This window comes from Patiria miniata, unplaced genomic scaffold (assembly GCF_015706575.1).
Source record: "Patiria miniata isolate m_02_andy unplaced genomic scaffold, ASM1570657v1 HiC_scaffold_16, whole genome shotgun sequence".
Taxonomy (NCBI): Eukaryota; Metazoa; Echinodermata; class Asteroidea; order Valvatida; family Asterinidae; genus Patiria; species Patiria miniata.
In genome coordinates this window covers 5,792,948-5,819,485 of record NW_024037054.1, presented here as the reverse complement: position 1 = coordinate 5,819,485, position 26,538 = coordinate 5,792,948, and the positions used below count along the sequence as shown (strand labels likewise).

General features: G+C 43.0%; 1 protein-coding gene across 2 annotated transcripts in view; it reads left to right on the top strand.

Moving 5' to 3' along the window:
• LOC119722766 (neurotrophin-3-like) overlaps positions 1-20,894 on the top strand; it is a 49,131-nt gene extending 28,237 nt beyond the window's left edge. Inside the window, exons 1-2 of one of the 2 annotated variants that reach the window (XM_038193070.1) lie at positions 10,292-11,301; positions 19,540-20,894. In XM_038193070.1, the coding sequence (XP_038048998.1) occupies positions 11,185-11,301; positions 19,540-20,412 (990 nt within the window). In that variant the 5' untranslated portion in view covers positions 10,292-11,184 and the 3' untranslated portion in view covers positions 20,413-20,894. Of the gene's footprint in view, positions 1-10,291; positions 11,302-19,539 lie in introns of those variants that run through there. The other variant, XM_038193072.1, reaches the window with a different exon arrangement.
• Positions 20,895-26,538: the final 5,644 nt, after the last annotated feature.

The following is a 26,538-nucleotide window of genomic DNA, read 5'->3' as shown; positions in this document are numbered from 1 at the left end:
AGTCCCCGCCTTTTTTTATCGGAAGGTGAAATGTTGGCGGATGCCGACCCGCCGGGAATTAAGACATTTCGATGAAGGTTTTTTTTTGGGGTGTTATTTTGGCTTTTTGGCTGTGACTGCTCTGCCTAAACTAATTAGGTCTGCGAATGATGTCGAAGGGTGAACAGAAGCTGGGGTAGAATTTGCAAACTTCCGGTGAAGACATGATGATAAGTTCAAGGTCTGTGAAAAATGATACGCCACACGTCGGCGGGTGAGTTATCGCGATGACGGATCAAATTATTATCGTAACCCGGTTCCAAGTTGCCCTATATCAACTTGTTGCAAGATTGTATTATTATGAAACGAATGGCTCATTATTCGCGTGCTTTCTCCCATGAAACCGATACTAAAAGTGAACATTCTCACAAACCTGATATAAAAATTGTCACTTAAGACCAAGGGCGGATCCGGGGGGAAACCCAATTTTGTTTTTGTTTTTTAAGTGACGCCGCAATACAGGCAGGCACTGCGTACACCACCATCTTTTCTTCAAAACAAATTGGTTAAAGTGCTCAGAAATTGCCTCAGATCGCACCAAAGAGCATCTAGAAACCAAAAACAAATTCGGGGCCCTTAAGTGGGCCTCGAACCCCACGCCGTAATTTTTTGGACCCACTTTTTGGGGGGCCAAATATTTTTTTGCCTCTCCCGTCAAAAAATTGTGTTCTGGATCCGCCCTTGCTTAGGACAGATAACTTCAAAATAATCTTGCACCTTCGGTTTTAAACGCGGGATTCAATGGCAATATGTATATACCAAAGGATTTTGCTCCAAAAATCACTGCATATTGAGCACCAGTGGCGTCCAGTTTTGTTCACTTTTGCGGCATTGGGTAGGGAAAATCTGGACGGGGAAAAAGTGCTTTGGGAGACAGTACTAATACCACCCACGCTTACCTGGATTCACCATCGATTGAACGCTATGGCGCATCTGAAGCTAACAAACAAGTGCCGATGATAATGACAATCACCTATACGCCTGTCGTACGCAGTCTCAGTCAATTCTGGTTCCGAGAACTCGCCAGAGTTCATGTTGCCAAAACAGAGCTTCATAGTTCCTCTGAGGGAAAGAAAATGCGAAAGAAACAGTCTTGAGTTTGGCCGTAGGCGCACCAAATTACATTCAAATATCGACTTGTCTTCCCACGAATACAAAGGTCACGGAGTGTTCCGACCGCCATAAGGCGATTTCGTAGGTTTTTTCCCCCTTCAAGTTGGAGATGTTTGCAAGAAACCCAGACCGAGTGTCGCATTAATTAAAGCCGGACGGTGTGTTGTTCAGTGACGTCAACACCGGCGTTATCTGCGAAAACAATTCCTGTAGATGATCTTTGTTTTTGTGTCAGCTGTATACCCAATATTCCATTCAATAAGACTGGAAGGTTGTTTTTATTGCCTTTGGCTATTTTGTGCCTTCCCCCATTTCTTGCAAACAAGACGCTATATTCTTCACAGACCCGTAAACAACAACATCAGTTGCACGACTGCTTTTAAGCCACTGGATCTGTTCACCGCTTGCATGCAGACGACGATCACCATATCAAAAAAAAAAGACGATTTGGCGGGTACGAGTCCCAAATTAAATGTTGCACTATATGCAGACTCGAGGGATACCAATTAAAGGATTACTGGGAAGGAGGAAACTCACTAGGTACACGTTAGGAGAAAATGTCAAATTCAAGGAGATGAGAACATAGATTTTACTTTGTGGACGATAGAGGCAAGAGAAGAAGTAGGCCTATCTGGTTCCACGGAGCAGAACTGATTTTAATTTAGCCGCAACACGCCAACGCACTCCTTTGCCCGTGATCCCTCCATAAATTGCCTATGATCGAAACCAATCAATGCGCGTCGGTGTAATGCCTTACTGGATCGTGTCAGTAGTTTTCTCCAAGTTAACGTCCCCCCTCCTTCATTCTCCTTCTTTGGCGTGTGCCTGATTCAATTGCGATGGTGAAGCGATTGAAATCTGATGGCTGACAGATGAAAACTAGTTGCAGCAAATTGCCGATTTGTGTTACAGAACTTGTCGTCTTCGCCCACGATTGAAGCGTTAATAAATGACATACAGCTCACTTTTTTCGGTTTAAAGGCATTCGCGGTTCCGAGAAATTCCTCAAAATTGTCTGAGTGAATTCAATCCACGTTAATAAAAAAAAAGACCTGTTGCCACAATGATGTGTCAGGGTGGTCAAAAACAAGTTGACACCTTTTCAGATGCACATTTCTCAAGATTGGGGAGACATCTTGAAATTGTTTTAAGATATTCCTAAACTACAAGATCTTGGTGGTATATGGTGAAAATGGCGTTGAAAATGAAGCCTAAATTAAGACATGGCGGCCATTCACGGAAAAATGGTCAAAAACCAGTTTGTCCACACGCGTGTATCAGATGAAGTTATCGTTATTGCAGTTCCTTGTGCACACATTGCTGTTATTGTTTTGACTATGTCTCATAGACTTGCGTGTGGACAAACTGGTTTTTGACCATTTTCTTGTATTAAAACGGCCGCCATTTCTTAATTTAGGCCTTATTTTCAACGCCGTTTTCACAATATACCACCAAGATCTTGTAGTTTAAGAATATTTTAAAACAATTTCAACATGTCTCCCCAATTTTGAGAAATGTGCATCTGAAAAAGTGTAATTTTTTTTTGGACTACCCTGTATTAAGACTTACAAACAAATATTGCTATCCACACAAATACAATTGACTATGGAGAATTAACAACCTCATCTTGCCGCTAACAGAGATATAAAGCATCTTCGGTTATTTCACTATACATTCAACTTTCGAACTCAAAGAGAATTAATACGTCTTTGTAGTGGTTGTTTGTGTATCAATCTTTGAAGCACTGATTCATTTTTTTATGTGAATATTTCTTGGGAACTGCTTGTCTGAATGAACTTTCACTGCATAATGGTCATGCATGTATATACATACACCAGAACACACGTTTACCTTACATACCTAGTGCGGACATTCCTCGTGTATAGTTAATTTAGTTAGTTAATTGTCATTTTACTGACACTGTGAACGCTCTTTCAGCCCAAATTTTGTATCACGATTTCCTTGAGTGTTCCTCTTCATTTTGCGACCGATAACCCTAACCCCAGAAGGCCTCTAAACCTGTTTTCCAGAGAGGGGAAACCTTGTGCGGACGTGGGCAAGTCCACACAACGTCTCTGCTACCTGGCGTACGTGGAATTGTGGACCTATTTTGTTCAGAAGTCCACACAGTGAATGTAATGCTTGTACATGTTTCTATACTAGTTAGTAAACTTTCGTTCCACCACACTCCCTTTTTTGCAAGTAGCTCCGCCCACATCTCCCCTTTCATCTGCCCCGTACCACAGGCAGATCCACCTTTGATATTTTCAGACCGCTTAGCACACACACCAGCTCATTCGCTCGGATCGGCGAGCAAGCAAGACCGCGGGAACGTGGGAACAACGCGGAGGCTATTTTTAGCCCCGTTTATATTGATCGCACCCGTCAATGTGGCGTTCGGCACACAATCTTTCCCGCGTCTTGGTCGATGACGTAGGGATGCAGGGCCGCGTGTGATTCTCTTTGAACCCCCCCCCTCCTCCTCGCCAAATCTGCGTGTCCAAATGTCACCGGGCGGAGTTACCGTCAGTCATTTCCGTACCGCAGCCGGCGAGGAGGCAAAAAGAGACAATCACGGGTGCGAGCGGTACGTGACAGCGCCGGCGTGCGCCGTGGAGAGTTGGTTCCTGCTCACAGCCTTGATACGATTGGCGGCATGCAAGTTTGTCTGAGCAGATTGGAGCAAATGAGGCCCATTGATACGGATGCCTTTATTGGTTTCTAATAAGTGGCGCGTACTTGGGTAATAGATTCTGGCAGTTATTACGTGGGTACCCTGCTCAGAAATAGACGCTGGGTTTTATTCACAGTACAGCCAGTGACACCGCGATTGAGCCGAGTCCGGAAACCCGCACACCCACGTGCTTGCAACGGGGACGTACAATACCCTTGCGCCCCAGGGCCCTGCCGGGTATGAGCCCTCAACCCAACCTGCTTGACAATTAGCCGCTCCGCACTGGGCTTCCATCGCAGGGCAGTATGTAATTGTTCGTGGCAAGTGATATTCGGAAATAATCACAGCAGGCATCCATTCGGTCCGAATGGTATTTAAAGTCAAGAGTCATTGCGAAGACGCTCCAGGTAGTTCATCAAGTGGTGTGCTATCTACGGTAACAGGCTGCGACAGAAGCGGCTTGGCTATCTCAGCTCGGGCGACACCCAAAATTGGGTTTTCCTTCGCCAATTTATTTTTAACAGTCACACAAACAGCCTGTGGTATAACTGAATGTAATGTGCCAGTCAGAAATGTATTTTTTATAGTAAATTAAATTATTTTAATTGTTCAGATCAGTTGAAGAGGCACGAAGTCAAAAGGTAAAGATTAAATTTGACGTATTGTACTTAACAATGATTTCACCTTATGTTTATTTCATTGTGAACATGTCAAAGATGATCATTTTTGGTCGATTCTCAAGCTTTCAGGTATTCCTTTAGTTGATCTTTAAAATTTGGAAAATAAAAGTCAATAATATATTGTCTTCCTCAACTAAGCCTTCTCGTCATTTTCCTTACGGTGACTTGACGCGGAGGACATCGACATCTTTCAGACGCATCTTATGACCTCGCTAATCGGCTTCTTCACGTCAAGTGTGATGTAGTCTTTTTTTGATGATTTAACGCCACGCTTGACCAATGTTTTAAACGAAGTTGCGATAGAATGCAACACACGGACGTGCTCGAAAGCGCTTGTACGTACGCATGTGTGCCGTGCTAAATCCACGCGCGTGGGCGGGTCAGTAAACGCGGTTATACCAACAACCATGGCGCAAATTGCTCTGCCTCTTTTATCAACACAATAGCCACTTAATAGACTTCAGGTGCCCGTTCATCTCACCCAAAGTGTCTCACGCCAACACCACTTTAGACCCAAGGACCCTCCGACGTTGTTTGTGGAGATGATTAAAACAAGCTGCCTGCTATTGAATAATGTCGGCCCTTGAAGGCGATTGGGAACTCCGCCTTTAAGTCAACAAAATTGATTTTGGGGGAGGCTCAGGTGTACATGTAGTTGCATTGAGATTAGACTGTTATTAACTTATTGCCATTAAAGAATGATAGTGACGACAAAAAAAAGCGTTTGGGATGGGATAGCCTACCGTTTTGTTTAGAATGTTTCCATATTTTTTTTTATGCTTAGACAATTCAGCAGACTTTGTCAGGGTGAACTGGTCGCCATAAATAATGTCCATGTTCATTTGGTCAACAATTTTCTTCACGTCAGGTGATCCGTGAAGTTACACAGGTATCATAGGTACACGCAAATATCACTCGGTAAGACTCAAATGGCAAAAGTGCACGGCTGTCATAACAATTTGTTCAAAACATCAAGCTTGACATTTTCAGTCGACAGTTTTCTTTTGTCCCACCACTGAAAGAAAAAATAAGTTCGTCAAGCTGATGTAATGACCATTACGCAAATCGCAATTTGATTTGAACTTTCAAAAGAAAGTTTTCCCGGCTGACTACATCATGCTCGCCGAGCATAAAAGAAGGTTTCTTCACAAAGACTTGGTCTTGATTGCTTCTTTTTAGGTAGGTGTAATGATTCGAATTTAGTACGTCTGGGAGTCTACTGGGTATCTTGCCGTGCAGTACTCTCTTTTGCAGCCACTTGTTTTTCATGAAGGATCTCCCATCAGATGATTAGATTGGATGATCCAGCGGTGATCCCTACCCAATTAAAGCTACCACCAAGAAACCCCAAACGCCAATAACCCTCTAACAGCAACACTCCAAACGACAACCCCTCAGGACACGTTACCTAATTGCGGATAAAAAAACACCAGCGCATCAGGTTTTTGGCACGGCCTAGAAAAAAAAAACGTGTGTGATATCGGCAAGATGGAAAAAGATGGGAGAAAGAAAAAAAAAAACTCGCCCACCCACGCTTCAATCAAGGAGGATATTACCATCCGCTACGGGCCCGGGTCCGTTTTATTGTTTGAAAAGGTCAGGTGTTCGAAATGAAATGAAGAATGTTTGGTATAATCTGCGCAGTGGTTTGAGCGAAGAGCAAGAAGAGGTGACGACAGACGAGCTGTCCCTAGTGCGCTGCCCATAAATGCAACACGGTGTTGACCCGATCTATTGAGTGTGGCCAAGCCCCACGAGAAGGCCTACACATACAATGTTCGATGCATACAATTCCTTTCCTATGATTTGTTTGCATTATTTCCCTCTAGCAAAAGAACAACTTCAAGACACCACAACACCATTTGTGAAATTTAAGTTGAGTTCTTTAATAAACAGCCTTTAAGCAGCAAGTATCTCAGTTTTACGGAGCAGGTGCTGGTGTGTTAAAGAGATATCTTTCTTTGCTTGACCGAGATTTTGTCCAGGTTTTTGGACTATTTAGGGTTCCGGATATTACAAAATTAAAACGGAATGACAAAGCCCCGAAGGTAATGGAACAGGGCGACTTACCCTTTTTGTGCTTGTTGAGTCCGAATTAGTCACCGATCCTTATATGCGAGATCTAGAAAAATAAAATGAGTCAATGTTCGTATAGGGGGAAAGGTACTGAGTGAAATGATATTTTTACCTGCCGAAAGAGGTTTACAAAAACAAAGGAAGCATTTTTATGGGCTAGAACCGACTGACATTGGCACATAAATATGGCATCAAAAATGGTAGTGCTTATGATTTCCCCGTTCATCAGCGCACACTGGTCCTCTACCCTCACAGGTGCCCATTCATACCCCATAGGTGAAGAGAGGCAACTCTAGTGCCCAAGGGCACAAACACCATGTTCCTGGCAGGGTTCGAACCAACGAACTCTGTTTCTGTATCATAAATAGTAGGCAAAGCATCCTAGGGGAAGCATCACACCACCTTGGAGAGAAGACAATGAGAAGAAGTTACAGTTTTAGAGGTGGGAGGAAAAGCCTTGAAGATTTTCTGCATGGGGAATCAGGCAGGGACTGAAAACCCAATCCACAAATTGACCCAGGCGGGATTCGAACTCGAGTCACAGCGGTGGAAGGCGAGGAAAGTACCGCTACGCCAACCTGACTCCCGCACCATCGTTCAAGATTCAAACCCTGAACCATATAAAGTAGTAAGGGCTCTTCTTTCTCGGTCATGCGATATCGTCCAAAACCTCTTCGTCAACTTTAAATTAACGATGTCGGTAGTAACACAAATGCACACGATGCACCATCGGGCGGAATTCGAACTTGGGTGACCAATATGGGATGGAGGGCGGTATCCTTACTTCCATACCTTGAGTCTTGTCCTGTTTAAACACATAATCCTCATTGACCATTCCACACACTGAGAAGATGATGGTTTGGAGTCCATACGCCATGAGAACGCACCGACTGCGTTCTCCTTTGAAAATGAAAGGCCGCGAAGATGCGAACTCGTATGCGTGTCTGGTATCCAAGCTAGCTCGGAATACCAGGGCCGCATTTTGATGCCCAACGGGAAACTTGCGTCCACTCATTGGATTAAATCGGGTACAATTTGCAGGGCAACATGGGGCTGAGATCTGGAGCGGAATAATTCGAGGTTGACTCGGGCCGAGAGTGACCGGTCATCACCGCTGATGGCCCGGCCCCCGGCTAGCGGTGCGCCGTGTGCTCATGCATCGTTGGGTGGCGCATGGAGGATGTCCTGTGTACATGCAGTAGTATCGGGCACCCAGGGTCACTGACTCCAACCAAAGAAAATTAGACAAAGACATTTCAATGATCTTCCTGTGCAATTTGGAGGCACAAGCCATCGATTTCATTTGAACCAATCATTGGACATCTTGGGGCAGAACTACATCTGTGATGTCTTCATCATCACAAATATGACTGGCCTAATTAGTAGTGTAGCGGTAACACTGCAGCTAGGGTTTGATCGCCGAGTTTTGAGTCACTTTATTATGGACTTCTTCTTACGCTCCATCTGCATCATAATATATGAGTTTGAAAATGTGGTCTCAGACTCATGGCTGTCATCTTTGACTTCGTCACTGATCTTTTGTTGGTTTTGTTCGAATGACACTTTTTTCACTTATGGATACTTTACTCAAATTGTCCATGCACGAATAGGCCTAAAGTTACGCTTTCGATCAGGAGGAACGCAATTTTGTTGAGTCAAAGCTTGTTTGAATAATGGTTATACGAATGAAATGGTGGTATTCAACCCTAAGTTGGTGCTTATTGAATTGGGACCCGCGCCAGTGCCCCAAATAGGGAGCTGCAATGGCAAAATATTACTTGTCATGTTATCGGCACCTTTATATATAACACAGGAAGCAACCAGTACAGGTCTAGCTCTTGAGATAATGAGGACGTGACCTCGTAATGAGGTCAAGGAGTTGGATGTGTGGGGTTAGGGCGCGTGTGTCCATTCTGTGTCCTGCCATGCCAAGTGAGTGTGCTCTTCCTCAGCCGAGCTCTCGCTTTTCAAACCACGGTTTCATCTCCATTGGGCTTCGTCTCGATCTTCACAATCTATAGGAGCCTTTATCAAAACCAAACTCAAATATTGTAACATTAGATCTCATGGTTTTTTTTTGTAATCGATGCTCAGTAGCAGGCAGCATGTGTCTCCCACGTACGTCAGGAGTCATAGAATCACGAAAGTGCATGGTGCTTGAAGCCGATACCGGGACAAAGCCTGGGTTTGATAAACACCCCCAATTCCACCACGTTGATCCGAATCTCTTATGAGATATTACGTACAGCATTTCTTCATGATTGAGCTATCAGCTCGCAATGTGTATCTGTGCGGTGTCTTGGCGTATTGAACTCGGAGGCTAATGTGTCATCGAGCTGGAACACGTGTGTCCTGAGCAATGCGAAAGATGCATACAGGACAGATGAAATATCCATCAGCTAAAGTCACATGCACTTGTACTTCTTTCAGAAAAAAACGGAAGTACTCGACTTTGACAATTAATTATCTCCATATTTCAGGGGACGTGCATAATGGTCTTAGCAGACTCGTCAATTTGTATTGAAAGCCGTGTATATAATGATGACGTTAAAAAAGGGTTGAACATGATAGGCCCTATCCGTACTAACTTTTCGAAAATAAAAAATGTGGAGTCGTTGAAGTTCGTACGTTTAAAGCTAAAGCCTCTAGAACATGTAGGTCAATAGAATGTGTAGGTCAAAATTTTCATTGAAAAGAAATGCAGCTCGATGCAGATTGATGTCTTTTCTTAATGACGACAATTATACTCAAAGAGTTCTCTTTAGACGACGACCAGTTCTCACATGTTACTCCTTGGGAAAATAAAAATATAAAACTTCAAAAACAATATTGGGTGCATGCCTAGCTGAAAGCCATACGCGTGTTCAACGGGTCTGTTCAATAACAGTTGTGTGTTTACCTATTATTTTTTTTCCTCGCAAGGACATGATGAGTGGTGTACTGGGAAAAAAATTCAGGGTAAACTTGTGTTTACACACTCGGCATACCATAGGCATGCATGAGCTGGACATGTAGACGTTCTTTTGAACCTGATTGGATGGGTTAAAAATAGATTCATTATTGAAGTATTGTGGCAGAGGCGTCAATGCCACGCTGCATTGTATCTGTGTTGACAGAAGCACAATAGTTCGGACGTACTTTCGAACTTTTTGGACAGGCCTCGTTTTCTTCTCGAAGAGAGACTGGTTCCCGGCTCATAATTGTCATATATTCTGTTGCTGAATGCCGATAGTGTCTGACTGGTCTTGCGAGTTGACACACCTTTGCACTTTGGTGTTGGGTCGGTCTGTCAGAGCTGCAGCTGTGTCACCACATAACTGGTATATACAAAGACCGTTTAATGGCGTGACAGTTCCACAAAATAACGACCTGTGTTACACAGTGCTTCGTAATTAGTTAAAAGTGTTGTCTAATATTTGAACAGACCACAAAATTTGCAATCATTCTCGGTAGGATTAGAATTTTTGGGGTGAGTGGACATTTTGAAAGTTTTATTTTCGTTCGTTCCTCGTTTTTAAAGAAAAGATGTTTCCGAACGTCTGTCTCTCCACTTGTTATTGCGATATAAGGGGTGATTTACGAACGTTATAGACTAGACTTTTAAGGTTGTATAAGCCAAAGGCCACAGGGACGTGACTTGGTCATCCATTCCGTGTTGCAGCCGGATTTTGAGTAACTGTCTCTCACAGCTGAGGGTCCGTGTCGGCAGAGAATAGTCCGCAGCAGGGTTCCCCTTGCCGTGTGTAGTCCCAGGACCTTCGACTAAGCGCTGTCAATCGCAGGCTGTCCTTGTCAGGCATTTAGCTTCTGTTGTTGGTGGCCAGCAAACGGCTTCTGAAATACTCTCGTGACAATACGCAAGTAGCTGGAAACCGGTGGAGCGGAGAATGGACCCAAACCAGCATTAAAACTGTAGTTTGTAGATAGGCGGTGAGACATAAACGATGCCATCTCGAGATCGACACACCACTTCAATTCACAACATCGGGGAAAAATCTGGGGGAATCTGTACCGGATAAAACAGTCACGCTGTAGGCTCGCGGTCTTAATAAACACGTGCTGAGCCTCTTGCTAAACTAATTTACGATGAGAATTCCTGGGATAACGACTGGATGGACTCGTGCCCGGCGCAGCTCGCCACGCTCACCGGCGCTGGTCTGAGAAATACATCAGCTCAGTCAGAGAGGAAGAGGGACAGGGAAAGAGAAGGATTGCAGATATCTGAAATATTCCTAGCGTACTGGCGCGTGTGTTGCAGCAGACATCGGGAGGCTTGTACTTTGGCAGACATCACTCACGGGCCGGCTCATAAAACTATAGACCTCTCCTTCGCACGCAGGAGACCCCAGTGTATGTAAGTTGAAGGATTGATACTGGTGGAGCTACAGCACAACACGTATACGTACGGCTGTGTGGTGAGCATCCCTCCGTTGGCCATTCAGATATTCGCTCCCTGTCACTCATCCTGCAAACATTTTTTTGTCGCCGAAGCTTGGAATGTAGGAAAAGCGTGTGTTCAATTCCTCTTTGACAGCCAGCATGCGGCCGATGAGCTTCCAGATCGGTTTGGATCGGATGTAGTGATAATTATTTGAGTATAACATGCCGCCTTCCGTAATGGACAATCTGGAATATGCACCGCTTTGGACTATGGAGCGCAGAGGACCCGCGGTTATCTGTGGGGCGTCAAGTCGACGAAAAAATCGCTCTGGTGACCTGGTAAGTTAACAAGGATTCGACAGATTTTGGTGATGTAAGGTTACATCTGCTTTTCCATATCAGGTCACGGGTGATGGCTATCATTGTGATATTGTAATGATATAATCGTCTGTTTTCCCCAGTAAACAAATGAGCCAAAAAATAATTACATTCAACATCGGAGTGCTGTTGTGATTCACACTTGTGAATTCAGCTTGGTATAGAAATTGAGGGAACTAGCGCGCGGGATGGGTTTGGGCGTTGGTTTTCATCAGGGAAAAATTAAATGTGATCGGAATGGAACGAAAAAAAAATAGAGAATATCTGAATTATTTTGTACAGTTGTAAAACAGCCGGTTCCCTTGTCGGTCGTAAAAGTGCATTTCGAAGACGTTCAAGGGCAGTATGTGCATACCAATCTGAATAGTCGGAAGTCGAAATAACTGAGGAGGTATAAATATAGCTCCAATTGCATTCTTGATTGCGTTTTAAGTCCTCTCCCCCAGAGAATATTGTTCCGACTGGCCCGGGGCCCGACAGTAGCTGGCCAAGCCATCTTTACCGTAAACTCTAGGCATGCTCGGTGCAAGCACGCGCTGCATTTTCCCCTTTCCTTTTCCTGTGCGTGATTCCAACCGTAAATCGAGGGGAACCTCCCGGGTTTGTTTAGACCCTGAAATTTCTGGAGGACCTTGACTGTGGGGTCTCTTGATCAATGGTATTGCGGTTGAAAGAAAGAAAAGAAAAGACAAAATACCACGGAGTGTCGACTTTGACCTTCGGCCCGACCGATGACATATATGTTTAGTGATAAATGGCGCGGAGTAGCGCCGCGAATTTTGGGAATGGCCTCCCGGGATTGCAACATTGGGGTGAAAGGTGTCAAATTCTTCATCTTTTTACAACTTCTGGATATTTCTTCCAAGATCATGTGTAGAGTTTAAAAAAGAAGGAGGATAAGCAGACTTCTTTTCGTAATCTTGTTCGCGATGCAATCTCTTTTTATATCGTGCATTCAATCACGCTTTAAATGGAAGCACCAATCCTTTAATTTAGAAGCTCCATCATTTTGCGGATTAGATTTGTATTTCGTGGTAATGCATATTTCTTACATCTCTCTGATACATTTACAACTTTCAGTTAAAGAAATGGCTTTACTCTTTTTTCCGACATTAATTGTGTAGAATCAAATTAATGACATAGCTCCAATGTATTTTTACGTACAATACCTTTGGAAATTATACTTGATCATATTGCAAGTAACACACACACACATAATTGCCGGTCGCTGGAAAACACCTACATTTCTTGATTTCTTCTAAATGACAGCAAGCCAGACGAAATGACTTTACGGGGCTGCGTTTGTACCAGAACGATCTTTAAGCCAAGTATAACCTTTTTCATAAATCGGTATAGTGTACTTTTGGGATAAAAGCAAATGATCCTACTGTATATGCCTTTAAAGGGAATATACAACATTTGGTTTTTCCTGTATTTTTTTGCAGAAATGGATGGATTTGGGGGTTGGCATTTTTTAGCAAATATTGTTACACTGACTTGTTTGAAGTTTTGTGCTCGTAGGTGCTGGAAAACCAAGAAAAACAATCATGTTCCTGTAGTCTGGTTCCCTGACCCCACTTAAGGTGAGACAATTTATAGACGTCGGGGAATTGTAAGGCCAGGGAACCAGCCTAGCTGGCTTGTATCCGTTCAAAGGTGTGTAATCGGTTGCAAACAAATTGCGGACTAACTAAATGTGGTATACATTTGGGGACAGTAGACCTATTTGAAAAAAACAGGGTTTTTTTCAACGCCGCGCTGGTCGGCTGACCAGCGTGGAAATTGATACAAAAATACCACTTCTCTTGAAAATGACAGCACACCATATGATTTTACAGGATGCTTTAGACTGTCATTCACTAACAGTGATTAAGGTATATCATAATAATTTGGTAGTTTTGTTTTTTGATGTTTGCAAATTGTTGTACATTGCCTTTAAGCTACACATGTGGCTTGCACGAGGGATATCCTATTATTGTCAGCATTATCTCAACGAACTTTGTCGTAAGCCAATATTGTTCAACTTTAGTCATTGTCTGAATCGACCCATGAACAGATTATTAACCAGGTCAAACCGTTCGAGCCTTTCAAATAAAAAAAAAATAATGATTATGTCAGAGTTTGCTTCGAATATGGTTGTTGGAGAAAATGAATTGGCATTCTTTTAATTGCAACATGACACAACGCCCTCTGTTGATTTCATATAGAAATTGGCCGTCTGGAAATTTCATGTAACCTTATTAATATGTAAAGGCATCTAAAAAAAAAAAAAATCTAATCGACGCACGAGACAAGGCTAACATCTCTAATCTAGTATGTTAATAATTATACCATTGGCACGTAAACAGTTGAGGCCATGAGAATGCATTTGGCATAAAGCAAGCTTTTAGATTTGGTCTTGAGGGGATGTTCTTAGCAGAAACATTAGGCCTACCTGTGAACTTTCCACTAATTTTGGGCATGACAGTCTACATTTTTTGGATAGAATTTCTTTGAAAGGCGCCCAGGACCTCCCGCACTGCGCTGAAACAAAAATAAGCACACTGGACACAATATTAGGTTTATATTTCATCGTCTATCGACACTGGTCCTGTCGATAAACATAACACTCTCATGCCGTGAAAAATATAAATATTATGTTGTGCCGGCTTGTCACGCCACGTGACGGACCATTCGCGAATGGGGCGTCTCGGTTCTATCTTCGATTGACATGAAACTGCACCGGAATGGAATTGATTCATTTGGCAGTGTGTTAACAGTTTGGTTGGTCTGCAGAGACGTTTCCTCTGAGACGTTACTCACTTCTGTCACTGGGTAGGGGTTAACCGAGCTGTCGGTGTCATGTGAGATTTCAACACCAGGGAAAATCCGTCTCGTGTACCGGCGACCCCACGTCGGCTCTTGTTACGTGCCTGTGTGTTTCCTTTGTACATGACATGCGCAATGCATTTCAGGAGTATATTTTTTAGGGAGGCCAATTTCACACTAAACCTTCAACCTTGGCAGTGCCCGAATTACTCGGCTACGACTGGTACGCACCTATGGAAGCGGCTGCAGCAACCGCCCATTGACCCGCGTGTTATTTCTAGCCGTAGCCTAACTAGCCTTAGTAAGGTGCCGTTCCTGAATTCAATATAGGACTGCACAGACAGACCTGCCAATAGAGGGCGTGTCTGCGATGGATGGGGAATGATGGCCAACTTCCCTCCAATCACAGTTCGGCGTGTTTACTGTGGATATTTTTAGCCAATGTTTTGCAATTATTATTAAAACCTCCACCGGTGTTCTGCGCGATGCGGTGGGCCCCCACGCCAAAAGCAATCCTCGTCACTAAAATGCGGTTCACGTCTGTTTATTATTACGGAAAGGCTTGGCGAATCGGACGGTTCAGGCGCGTCCCCACCCACCGGATTCTAGCTAGGGAAGGAAAAGGGTTCGGTACGCCCACGTAAAATTCTGACATGATTTCCCCAAACCATCCATTAAAAACCGAAAGCCGTGATTACTGGCCTTTTCTCATAACCTTCCAGTGGCATGTGTTCATTCCCGGGTTAAAAAGTGGCAACTACAAGTTTGCAACTCAGAAATTTCGGAATGATTCCAACCGCTTGTAGGCCATCAGCCTGGGGGTTTGGTCGGTATCAAATGAGGGGAATAATGGTCATTGTCATTTTGGCAAGGTATGCACCCCTGTAGTTGGAAAATATGTGATAACATTGCAGCGGTGGCAGGTTTTTGGTGCCATCACTTTAAAAAGAAAAAGGGCAGCCAAAACATGCTTGTTTAAGTTGTTACCACATATAATTAATCCGGTTCAAGCATATTGGCGGCCATTTTGAAAATAAAAATAAAAGTGATAACACCCCCCAAAAAACTGCCAACGCTCACACTACAAAGCTATCACACATTTTTCCATTTCTAGATGTGTAAACCTTGCCAAAAATCGCAATGAACATTGCTCTTTTCGATCATTTTGATACCGGTGGCCCAATTTTTGGACCGACGCTGATAGCCTATTGCCAAACCTCTATGAGAAGAACTGAAACGTAAGTCCCCGATTAGTCTGCCAAAATGCTTTTCTTGACTTGTTTATAAAACAAACGCTGTTCACCAAGATTTTAGTAGATTTTGTCAAAATGTTCCTTTTTTACCAAAATAACAAAAGGTTCAAAATTCCAAAACAAAGGTTATCCACACGTCGCTAAATCAACGAGATATCCACAGTTCTGAAAATCAGGTCTCCAGAAATTAATTGCTTCATTTTTTTTGTTTAATAGTCTTCCCGCCCGAATGGTCTAAAACCGGGATTGCCTGAGTTTAAACCCTGGGTTTCAAGCTGCAATGCTGAGGTTTTTATTGCAGAAAACTGTCCTAGTATTTACGATTGATTTTATTTTCCATGTATACACTTGTAGCCAACGGTGAATCAATACGGGAATATCCTTCATGATGTCAGTAGTGTATATGCCCAGGTACTATGCTACAGCAGCACTCACGCTGGGCGCTTTGTTTACTTGAATTTCATCCCAGCAGTCGAATCCATTTCGCTGAATCCCCGCCTAATTTCCAGAGCCACGGGGTGGCCGCTTCGCCCTGTAGCCCTCGCTTAATGCTTCAGCATCTGCGATCCCAAACAATTACGATGGGTCGACCTTTTGCGAGTTTAGAGTAATATCAGGAATGGATGATATATTATGGAGACCATATCTCGTTCAAGCCCGTGACCGTACCAACGACATTTTTAACACGCATACACACAGCCCGTGTAAAATGTCGATATGGGGGTTTTTGACTCAAAAGGAGCCCACTTATACCCTCTTTGTATCCGACTAACTGACTAACTGACAGAGTTGTAACGAGTCACTGATTTTTGTGACTCGAGTCGAGTCGAGTCATTGACTCGAGTCAAGTCGAGTCATTAGGTTAAGAGGGTCGAGTCGAGTCGAGTCGAGTCGAGTCACAGAGTGTAGTTGAGTCGAGTCACAAATATTTTAACACTATATACAAAAATAAACACAAGAGAGAAAGTATTTTTTTTGGCTTGTTTAAGTTTACATTCGGGCTACTATATGTGGTGCCACCACATCTGACTCTTAATGAAAATAAAAAGGGGGTGCCAGCTGATCACCATTCAACTAATGGGGGACACTGGTCAAGCCACGTATGTAGATACGTAGATACGTATACATTATTCGCGAACATTCTAACGTGACGTGTACAAAAACCGGCACCGGCGTAAGTCATTGCAAATATTTTTCGCAAAGTTTTGCTTTTATTGTTGGGACTCGAGTCTTATTAGCCTTCCTCGAGTCGAGTCGAGTCGAGTCGAGTCATTCTGATGAGGGACTCGAGTCGAGGTCGAGTCGTTTGCTAGCAGTGACTCGAGTCGAGTCCAGTCATTTGTCCTTAGGGACTCGAGTCGAATCGAGTCACCAAAAATTGTGACCCGAGTCGGACTCGAGATGAGTCATTGACTCGAGTCATTACAAATCTGCTGTCTGACTGTCACTTGTGAATTTGACTTGTTTAGGTCTCACCTTGGTCTAAAAGTTTAAAATAGGGCTGCAGGAACGCAGATGCGTAGCCCACATGCATGAAAGACTTCCAGTGAATAGACATTTTGAATGGATGGAGTAGAATTCGGTAATGGTGTAGTTTAGGACATCTTTATAATGCTTTATAATGCGTTACAAGTTCCGATCCTAATCAAAATCCTGCCCTCTTATCACAAAATTAAGCCTCCTGATATTCAACATGATATCTCAGCGAAGTATTTAGATGATTCCAAACTCATAAAGTGACTTTTCTTGCTGGTATCATCGCCAAATATTTAGGTATTGAGTCCCAAAACACAGGAGTGTAGTTCGTTCTCTTAATCTGTATATTGAACGGGGTCCTAAACTACACAATTACGTAGAATTTTGTGCGCCCTGTGTACCAGCTTCAGTTATGATTGCCTGGTCGTCATTTGACTTTGCATGAGAGATACCGGGAGTCCGGAAATCATACACGATGATTCTCAAAGCGCACACGTCGCCAGCTTAATATGCAATACGTCAGTTTATTTTTTAAACAAGAACTAAGTCCCTGGTGTAATTCTTGGTACATCGTGCATCAATAAGTTGAACTGCATATGAAGTTGTTAGTTGTCGCGAGCCCATGACATGCATTCTGTTGATTACAAAACGATCATCCAAGATCTATTTTTGTTTTAAACCTTATACTCCTGGGTGTGTATAACATGCACATAACTCGCGGCGTTTTTATTTATTTGTAGAGAGGAAGGTGTTAGTTAGTAAATCAGTCAGTGTGGTGTAAATCAAAGTAGACATTATTATATTATTCCAAGGACTCGGTCAGCGGTTATTCGGCAAAGGGTTAGCCCAACACGATGTTCTCGTCATGGCTACATTTTGGAAACGAAGGGTCATGTTGCCACTCTTAAACGGTGCACATTCGGCCAGATTTCGCAACATTCAAAAGTCTAGGTCAAAGGAGATCCATAATCATGTCTTACATTTTACAAAGAAAACGCTATACGTATTTCAAGCATCAGATTTTGAGCTAAACTGTCGACAAAAGACAGACACCACATAGCAGTGACCCAATTCACGATGTGATTCATCGTGAGGTATCAGATCAGCTCAGAATTATACACATACCCAGCGCGCACGCGTTTGAAGAACGATTTTGAAGGTGTGACTGGAATGACGACCAGCGCTCCAACTGTTTGATTTTTTTGAGGAGCAAACCTCCGACAAGGTTACTTGCCCGCTATATTGTCAGTACACTCAAAAGAAATACTCCATAAATGGTGACGAATCCTTACAAAAACATCCCGGATCCAGACCCAGATCCGGAAAACTTGCAAAATCTAATCGATTTGTACTTGTACCAACACGGAGAAAAGGTAACAGCCTAGACAAAATAATATTGCAGGGAAGAGTTGAGGGAAGTCGAAAGCCAGGACGACCCAGGCTCAGATGGTCGGATCAGGTGAAGACTTTAACCGGCATGTCACTCAGCGAAGCAAGCAGCATTGCTCAAAAGAGATCCCACTGGCATTCCATCGTGCGAACCACGAAGCGTCAGTTATGATGTGATCGACATCAACAACAACCAAGGACCACCCCTTCAAAACTTTTCATGCAAATCCGTCCATAAAATTTTGAGTTATCTTGTTAACAGACAAACCAACCAACCAACAAACTATAAACCAAATCCGATGACATAGCCTTCTTGACGGAGGTAACAACAAGCGGTAAAAATGCCCAAATACCAGAGTGTACTCACGGTGCATTGGGGACACATCGCCATGATTTGCCCCTGTTTAGAGGTAGCACTGTGTAAACGGTTTGTAATTTCAAGCCATGTGTAACATTTTGATCTTTGTTAAGCCACTTAGGACGCTTCAACTTGTTTGAACCAGTTTAAGATCCTACTTTGCGACAAAACAAATTTCAGTCTTATACAGTTTGTTGAATGCAGAGCATGAACATGGTGATATGACAAGTACAAGGACCCTGGAAGTGAAAGGTGTAAATAAATATATACTGTCGCCAGCTATTTTTATGTTTGAGATCAAGCGTTGGACACTAGAGTTGCACTGTAAAATGTATTCGGAACAATGTGCGCGAAAAATTGCGGTGTCCTAGTGCGCAAACTTGACTGCGAGTAATGGTATTATTGAATACGTCTCACTCAAGACAACGACAAAGAAAGATGTAATAGTGTGTATTTAATAATAATAGAGGATTTTAAAAAGCTCACGTATCCACCAGGACTAGTGCTCAAGGCGCTACACTATTATTACCCCTGCTCATTGGGCCCTTCAAACATTACAAATACCATCTCAGCTCCCTGGGGAGTATACAGCTCGATGCAGCCTGTTAGGCGCACCCCGCGCATGGAAGCTACTTCCATCCCAACAACCATCTCTGCCCTCACAGGTAAATGGGTCCTGGGTGGAGAGAAGCAATGAGCGACAAAGTGCCTTGCCCAAGGGCACACGCACCATGACCCCAGGCTGGACTCGAACCCACAACCTGAAGCTTTACTCGCAGACCACGAACCCAATGCTCTTAACCACGAGGCCACAGCACTCCACATGAAGCCGAAAAATTTACTTGACTACCAACGGGCAAAATGATTTCTCCATTGATATTTACTATTCTTTCTTTTGTCTTTTTATTCCAACAGGTGTGCATTCGACGCCTTCTAGCTCTAGCTATCTTCTTATTACCCTGGGCCATCTGCAACGCAGCACCTTACCAACTAACAGACCACAAACACGGCCATTGGCCCAACGACACAATGACAGGCACGTCATCGATGACGCGTAAAAAACACAACTCTCACGTGGAGGGCAAGGATCGCAACTGCAAACACGACCACGGCTCCAACAGCCGCCGGCATCACCGCGACCGTCACCGCAACAACCCACACCGCCACCGGAGCAGAGACAACGAGGTGGTCCCCCTGAGGTCCACCGACGACATCCTGAACGAAATACCGACCTACGTGTCGGACTTGGTGGTCTTTTCCCCGGTCAAACCCGCCAACCCGCCCTGGTCCCCGGAGGCGGTCCGTGGCGCGGAGACAACAAACGAGGTGACGGAGCGGCACGTCCGCGACAAACGTAGCACCACGCAAGGCGAACCCTACCGGGCCGTCTGCGAACCGGACTCCAACTGGATGGAGAAAACCTGGGCCTACGACATCTTGGGCAACAACGTAACAGTCGTCAACGAGATCACCACTTCAGACGGCACGCAGATGAAACAGTGGTTTTTCCAAACGACTTGCAAGAGAACTCAGGGCGCGCCCACGACGCCCCAGACCTGCGCGGGCATCGACTCGCGAATGTACGAGTCTGAGTGCGAGGAGAAACGGTCCTTCGTGTACGCCGTGGTACGCACAGCGCGAGGTGAGCAAGGCTGGAATTGGGTGACCATCAGCACATCCTGTAACTGTGCTTTCAGACCAGTAAGGAATCCGAGTCGGCGGGCCTGGCCCCCAGCCTATTCCTCCATAGACGCTCAGACACAACCGACAATACTCAGAGAACGATGAAAACGTCAACTCGTCAAACTTTTCAACGACAGCGGAGGACAGGCATAAGTATAGTACGGGCATTTCAAGCGAACGGTTTTGTCAGAATGGAAAGTATTTTTGTAAAAGACCCACACTTATGAAATGTTTGAGAATTACTGATGTCCAAGGAAAGTTTCCCTCAAAGAGTTTTTGACTTAAGCGCGAGCCACTTGACTGAAGTTATTCGAAAAGTATCCTTCAATAGAACTAGGTGTGTACTTGGCCAAAGGGTAATTTCGGTGAGTCAGTCTGGTACTTAAGTTTGAAAGGTCATTTCCAAAAAGTCGGAATAAGAGACCGATTCGGCTGTCAGTATTACGATGACGTCACCTAAGTCAACTGGATCAAGAGATCATGAGTGATCGGTCTGCCAAGTCCAAGAGGGCGTGCATTTCAGGTTCAGTCAGCCTTTTATTGTGTATTGATTGACAACTGCTCACTAGGCTTATACACCCCCCCCCCCCCAAAAAAAAGGAGGATAAAGGGTGTGTATCATGATAGCGCAGGCTTAGTGCACCGGAACTAACTTTTGTGGCTCACTGATTACATCTTTGGCCGTATGTATGGGTCGGATCCCCACGTATACAGGCTGGGGATCATGGGTATCTGTGTCCTTGGGCAAGCCTCTTTGCCTCGCTCTCTCACTCGTAGTAAACATTCGCCCACGGTGACAGACAAAACTTAAGTTCACTACGGCCAAGGGCACTAAAATGCCCATGGAGCGTTCACGCTCCCCGGGTGCACTGAAGAATATTTAAGGAATGCTTGCCTCATCGCCGAGGGAAGATGTTAAAATGTGAAACATCCGCTCCTCAGAGTGAGTTCAAGAAACCTTCAACAGGTATTTGATCCGTCTGAGCTGAGGGGAACACTAAATCTCAATAACTGTTTACCAATGAGGGTGTATAGAAAAGCAGGATTTTAAAACTGACGTGCAAAAACGTGTTTCTAAATTATAACTCTTGAATCATTACGTCGTAACAGTGTTTGCTTTGAGTAAAACTTCTGGCCCACTTTCGGATTTTTGGCAGGAATTTGTCCTTATGCCTATATTTAACGCCTTGTGTCGGACAGAAATATTAACCGTCATTTTAATTTAAGGTCTATTTTGTCATCAGTAAAGTAAACTAGATGTCATGACTATAATCCGAGATAAGCCCTTTTGAATTACATGAAATGTGTACACGTGCTAAAATTTTGTAAAGTTTGAGATTTTTGACGAAGACTTTCATTATTATGAATGCTGAAGACCATTTAGATTATAACGCTGTTGTCGAGACTCGTTCACGGGTGATCATGAATTGTTTATGACGTAGATATGAATACTTATCAAATCGGATTTTTTTTTATTGAGCGGTTGAACTCTCCTAGGTTGGTTAAGCAAGGAAAAAGAGCAGACTGCCGAATTCGAAAGCAAAATATTACCATTCTTATTTAAACAACGTTATGGTTGTTTATTTAATATTAACCGTCATTTTAATTTAAGGTCTATTTTGTCATCAGTAAAGTAAACTAGATGTCATGACTATAATTAAACGGATGTCTCCCAATTTAGGTAAAACATTGTGAAATGACTGTGTCGACGCTGCGTTAATATGTTAGAATTCCAGAGAATTATTGCAAAAAGAACGTCTGAATGATTTATTTGGAAATTATCATGTGGAAACGGCACAGAAGTAAAACTGTTGGCGAAGTAGATGTTGTCATCGGAAGATAATACTTTTGGGTTCGCATAGGTCATTGGTAGAGCCTTGCCTGGAATACCAAACTTTGTTTATGATCGCCGATCAACTTGTCTGGATCATATTTCAAATTTATCGACCAAAAGAACTCGTTCGCCTACTGCATGGGCCAATGGTGTCTCTTTAGAATGTTTTGAATGATGATTGTGGAGTGAGTAATGCAGGCTCCGTGTGGGTTTTCAGTCCGATTTTGTGGCGTTTTGCATCAATGTAGGGGAAATAATGTAGTATCCAGACGCCGCTTATAATACTGACAAACTCTATGGAGAGTTGCGTGTATTCGTAAAGTATTTTCTTATGTCCCAGATTCATATCTTTTCCACATTTCTGATAATTTATGGTGAGAAAAGTGGCATCAGGATGCAACTTTCTCTCCAATGTTAGGTACAGGTATACGACACAAAACAGACAGAACGTTTGAATGTGGAAATTGGTTTTATTGTTCTTGTGCAATGCGTAAAGCAACCGGCAACTGTGACAGTTTGCAAGGATGTGATTTTGGATTCGACGGCTTCCTCATAAATTAAAAAAAGGAGGGCGCTCTTTTCCTGATCGGAATAAACTTTCATAAAATCGCTCTCTGAAAGCTGGGTGCGCGACGCCTCTGGAATTCTTGAACTAGATTCAAGGGCCTACAGATTTGCATAATTTGGTAAAAAACTGTCTCGTTTTGCAAAATATATCTTTCGGAGTATTAGGGTTCTATAACTAACAGTGGGTACTGTTGGCGACTGTTTGTGGCCTTCTGCATGGAAGCCGTTAATTTGCACTGTCTACTCTTTTGTCTTATCATGGGCGGACCCAGACCCTAATTTTATTTGGGATGGCCCTGATCGCTGAGCCGACCCACATTATTCGCCCTTGGGTGTAATTAACTCCTTATATTGGTCTGGCAGTTACAATTGAACCATCGGTCCAAGTTACAATATAAAAAGGCGCGTTTAATTGGGTGGGTTTAACTTTGGTAATAACTCGAACGCCTGTCATTGGAAAGAAATGTAGTTCGTATGGAATTGTGTGTCGGCGTCATGTAAATCAAATTAGGTTTTGCCCTTCACCGACTGTATACTCGGTGTGTTACCTCCCGAGTGAAAGTTGAGAAAAAAATCACTCGGGTGGGACTCGAACCCACGACCCCCTGCTTTCTAGTGCAGATGTCTTACCACTCGACCACCGCGGTTACGGGATCGGTTGGCTGGTTCGAATCTTAGTCTGAACTGAATCCCACCCGAGTGATTTTTCCAACTTTCACTCGGGAGGTAGCACACGGAGTATAAAGTGTTTATACCTCGGTGAAGGGCAAAACCTTATTTGATGATGAAAAATAGTTATGAATTTGCCTTTTACTACATGTATATCCTAAAAGTTACTAAATATGTTGGCATCCCTCGTGGTAAAAAAAAAAGTAAATATGCTTACTGTCACGGAAAGATAGAGGAGCTATGGGAATATCTGTAATTTAACATGACAGATTGGTACTTCGTTTTGTGAAGAAAGGGTCGAGTTGGAATTTGTTCTCTTTCTACGTTTAAAGGAACAGACATAGACCTGTTTAAGATATGAATTCTTGTTCAATTAATTCCACGTGTTTTGACAATCAAAATGAGGCCATTCAACCTCATGCGATCCGCCACTGTGAATTGTATATTTGATTAAGTAATTTTAACGTTGTACTATTTACATATTGCATTCATTAACTTAACGACACTAAAACAAAAAGAGTTGTAAATGTTGTGCATTCATTATATATTAGATAACCATATTATTATTTACCGTAGTCGACTATCGGTATTTTTATGCTGTATATATCTCCGGACGCGCCTCACGCTATGACTATTTATTGGTGTAAATACATTTTAAGAGTATCATATTTTATATTATCCTTTTATCGTTTAATCGGCGGAATTTTAAGACCAGCGCAAAGAGTGCTAATCCACGCAAGGTTTTGAAGCGGGCGCGAAATCAATTTGGGGAAAACTTTTTGGGAGAAACTTGAGAACCGTTGTTTAATTTAAAAGGAAAATTGGGAAATATTCCCAAATGATCATGGTTGGTCTATAGAGGGCGCTGTGACATTATTCAACCAGGGTCTTGTAATGTATACGGCTCTGATAGACTCGTATTTAAAACTAAACTTGTAGCAAAATTAAATTACACAAAAAAAAATCACTCGAATCTTTGTTTTGTCCTTCATTATCACAAATGTGTCAAACAATACTTAAGTTATACAAATGCCAGTTTTGCCAATTCCATGCCAAAATCTAGGATATGAAAGCCCAATTAATAAGCTTTCGTTTAGCACAAGAACCATTCAAATCACTCATGTACTTTTTAAGTTACGGAAATTTTAAACACAACCACCGGTTTAAAGGTCTGTCCACGGATCACAAAAAGGTCAGTGTTCTTTCCAAAACCGAAAACAAGTCACGTAGGGCTCGGGATGTGTGTGAATTGTTTTTGTTTTGCTGAACTGAAGAGAACGCACACTTTTTTGGTGATCCGTGGGCAGAACTTTAAAACGGTGGCTGTGTTTAAAATTTCGCAACTTGAAAAGTACATGAGTGATTTGAATGATTCTTGTACTAAAAGAAAGCTTATTAATTGGGCTTTCATATCCTGGATTTTGAAAGTGCTACATGCAGAACTTGGAAACACTCCCAGGAAAGAATGTTGCAACCTGACGCTACTTGAGCGGTTGTGTGCAAAGTCTATGAGAGTCAAGACAATTTTGTAAGTATTTCCTTACAAAATTGGATATATTTCTCATATATGTCTTATCTTTTTTTGCAATAACTGAACTTTATTGAGATGATATATGAAGACAAAAGCAGCGTCAGGTTGCAACATTCTTTCCGATTCCCATATCTGGCCATCCCTAATGTTTCCCTTCAGCGACCTATCAGCCATAAAATTGATATGTCCTAGTCAAATTAAGCAGGGAAAATATTGAAGTATTTACTGAGAAAACACTTAGACATTTTCAGACCAGTCTCATAGGGTTTGTGCACAGTGTGACAAGTGATGGGCAGATATGGGAATCTTTCCTAACTGAATACATGTAATCCATTTGACTGCCAGAAACTTACCAATCAATCCTTCTTGTCTTGTCTTGATAGGTACTGCACCAACACCCTTCTCATGGGTCACACGGGCAGGGTTGGTTGTGCGCATGGATTTGTTGTTTTGCTGTTTACTTGGTTGACTTGGTTGCTTCTTTCTCACAGATGATGTTGAAGTGTGTGTTGATGGCAGATTTGAAACTTCCTTTTATCCTGAATTGATGTAATCTCTTTAGGCAGATGATACTCCACAGCTTTTTGTATTTCCAATCAAAATAATTCCTGTGGCCAGTGGTGAGTCTTTCGATGATTGTGTACTCCGTGTACGTAATATCAAGGTCAGCGGTCTTCATCGGAGTGGGCAATGAAAGTGGGTCCACAAATGAACTGATCGCAAAACTTCCTTGTGGTTGGTGTTAAATCCTCAATCCTGTACGATCGCATCGATAGCATTTAAATAGGTTTTGCATTCAGCATATTTGCATATAGCTGTAACACAAACATACCTGTACATGTGTAACTCAACCAGAAAGGTTATAAAGATGGCGAGTATGGAGCTACAACCCACCAATGGTGTCTACATGTATGTCTACATGATTGTATGTGTCTGGGCATATTTTCCAGGACAATTGTACTTACGACGCGTCGTGAAGACAAAAGTTGCGCACCATGCAGATGTTAACAATAAGCCATCCAGAAAGGTACAAAACAAGCACATATGGCCGATCCAGTAAGCCCCGCCCACCGCGCACTTGGCAAATTAACACGTGCTCCTCTCCAATGCCACACTGCATTTTCAAGCCGCGCGCATCATACGCGCGTGCACGCACATCGGACTTTTGTGCACGCACGTCGGACTTAAATCACGGCTGTGATTGGTCAGAAAACCATGGGGCGATGCTTAAGTACGACTTTTACACAGCTATCCATTGCTGAACAATGGATCGAATTCATCTCATACCTCAAAGCATTAATAAGAATAGACACTTGTTGTTCCCTTGTAAACCGGACAAATAGGAGGGACGCAGTTTAAATTCGGAGAGACGACTCAAACATTTTCAAATGACAAATCTGCGATGTCTCTATGACCAAATATCTTTCTTAAAAATACTCCGACTCAGACTGGGACCTGAAGGGCTCTGAAACGTGCAAAACTAAATCAGGCCAACTTTACTCACTCTTTGGCCAGCAGATTTCTCCAAAAATTTCACTGGACAAAGAAAAGGTCCTCAGTATTTCACCAACCAAGTTTGCAGACTCAATTCAATTTGTAAAGGAGACTTTTCTTCAATATTTGCACATGA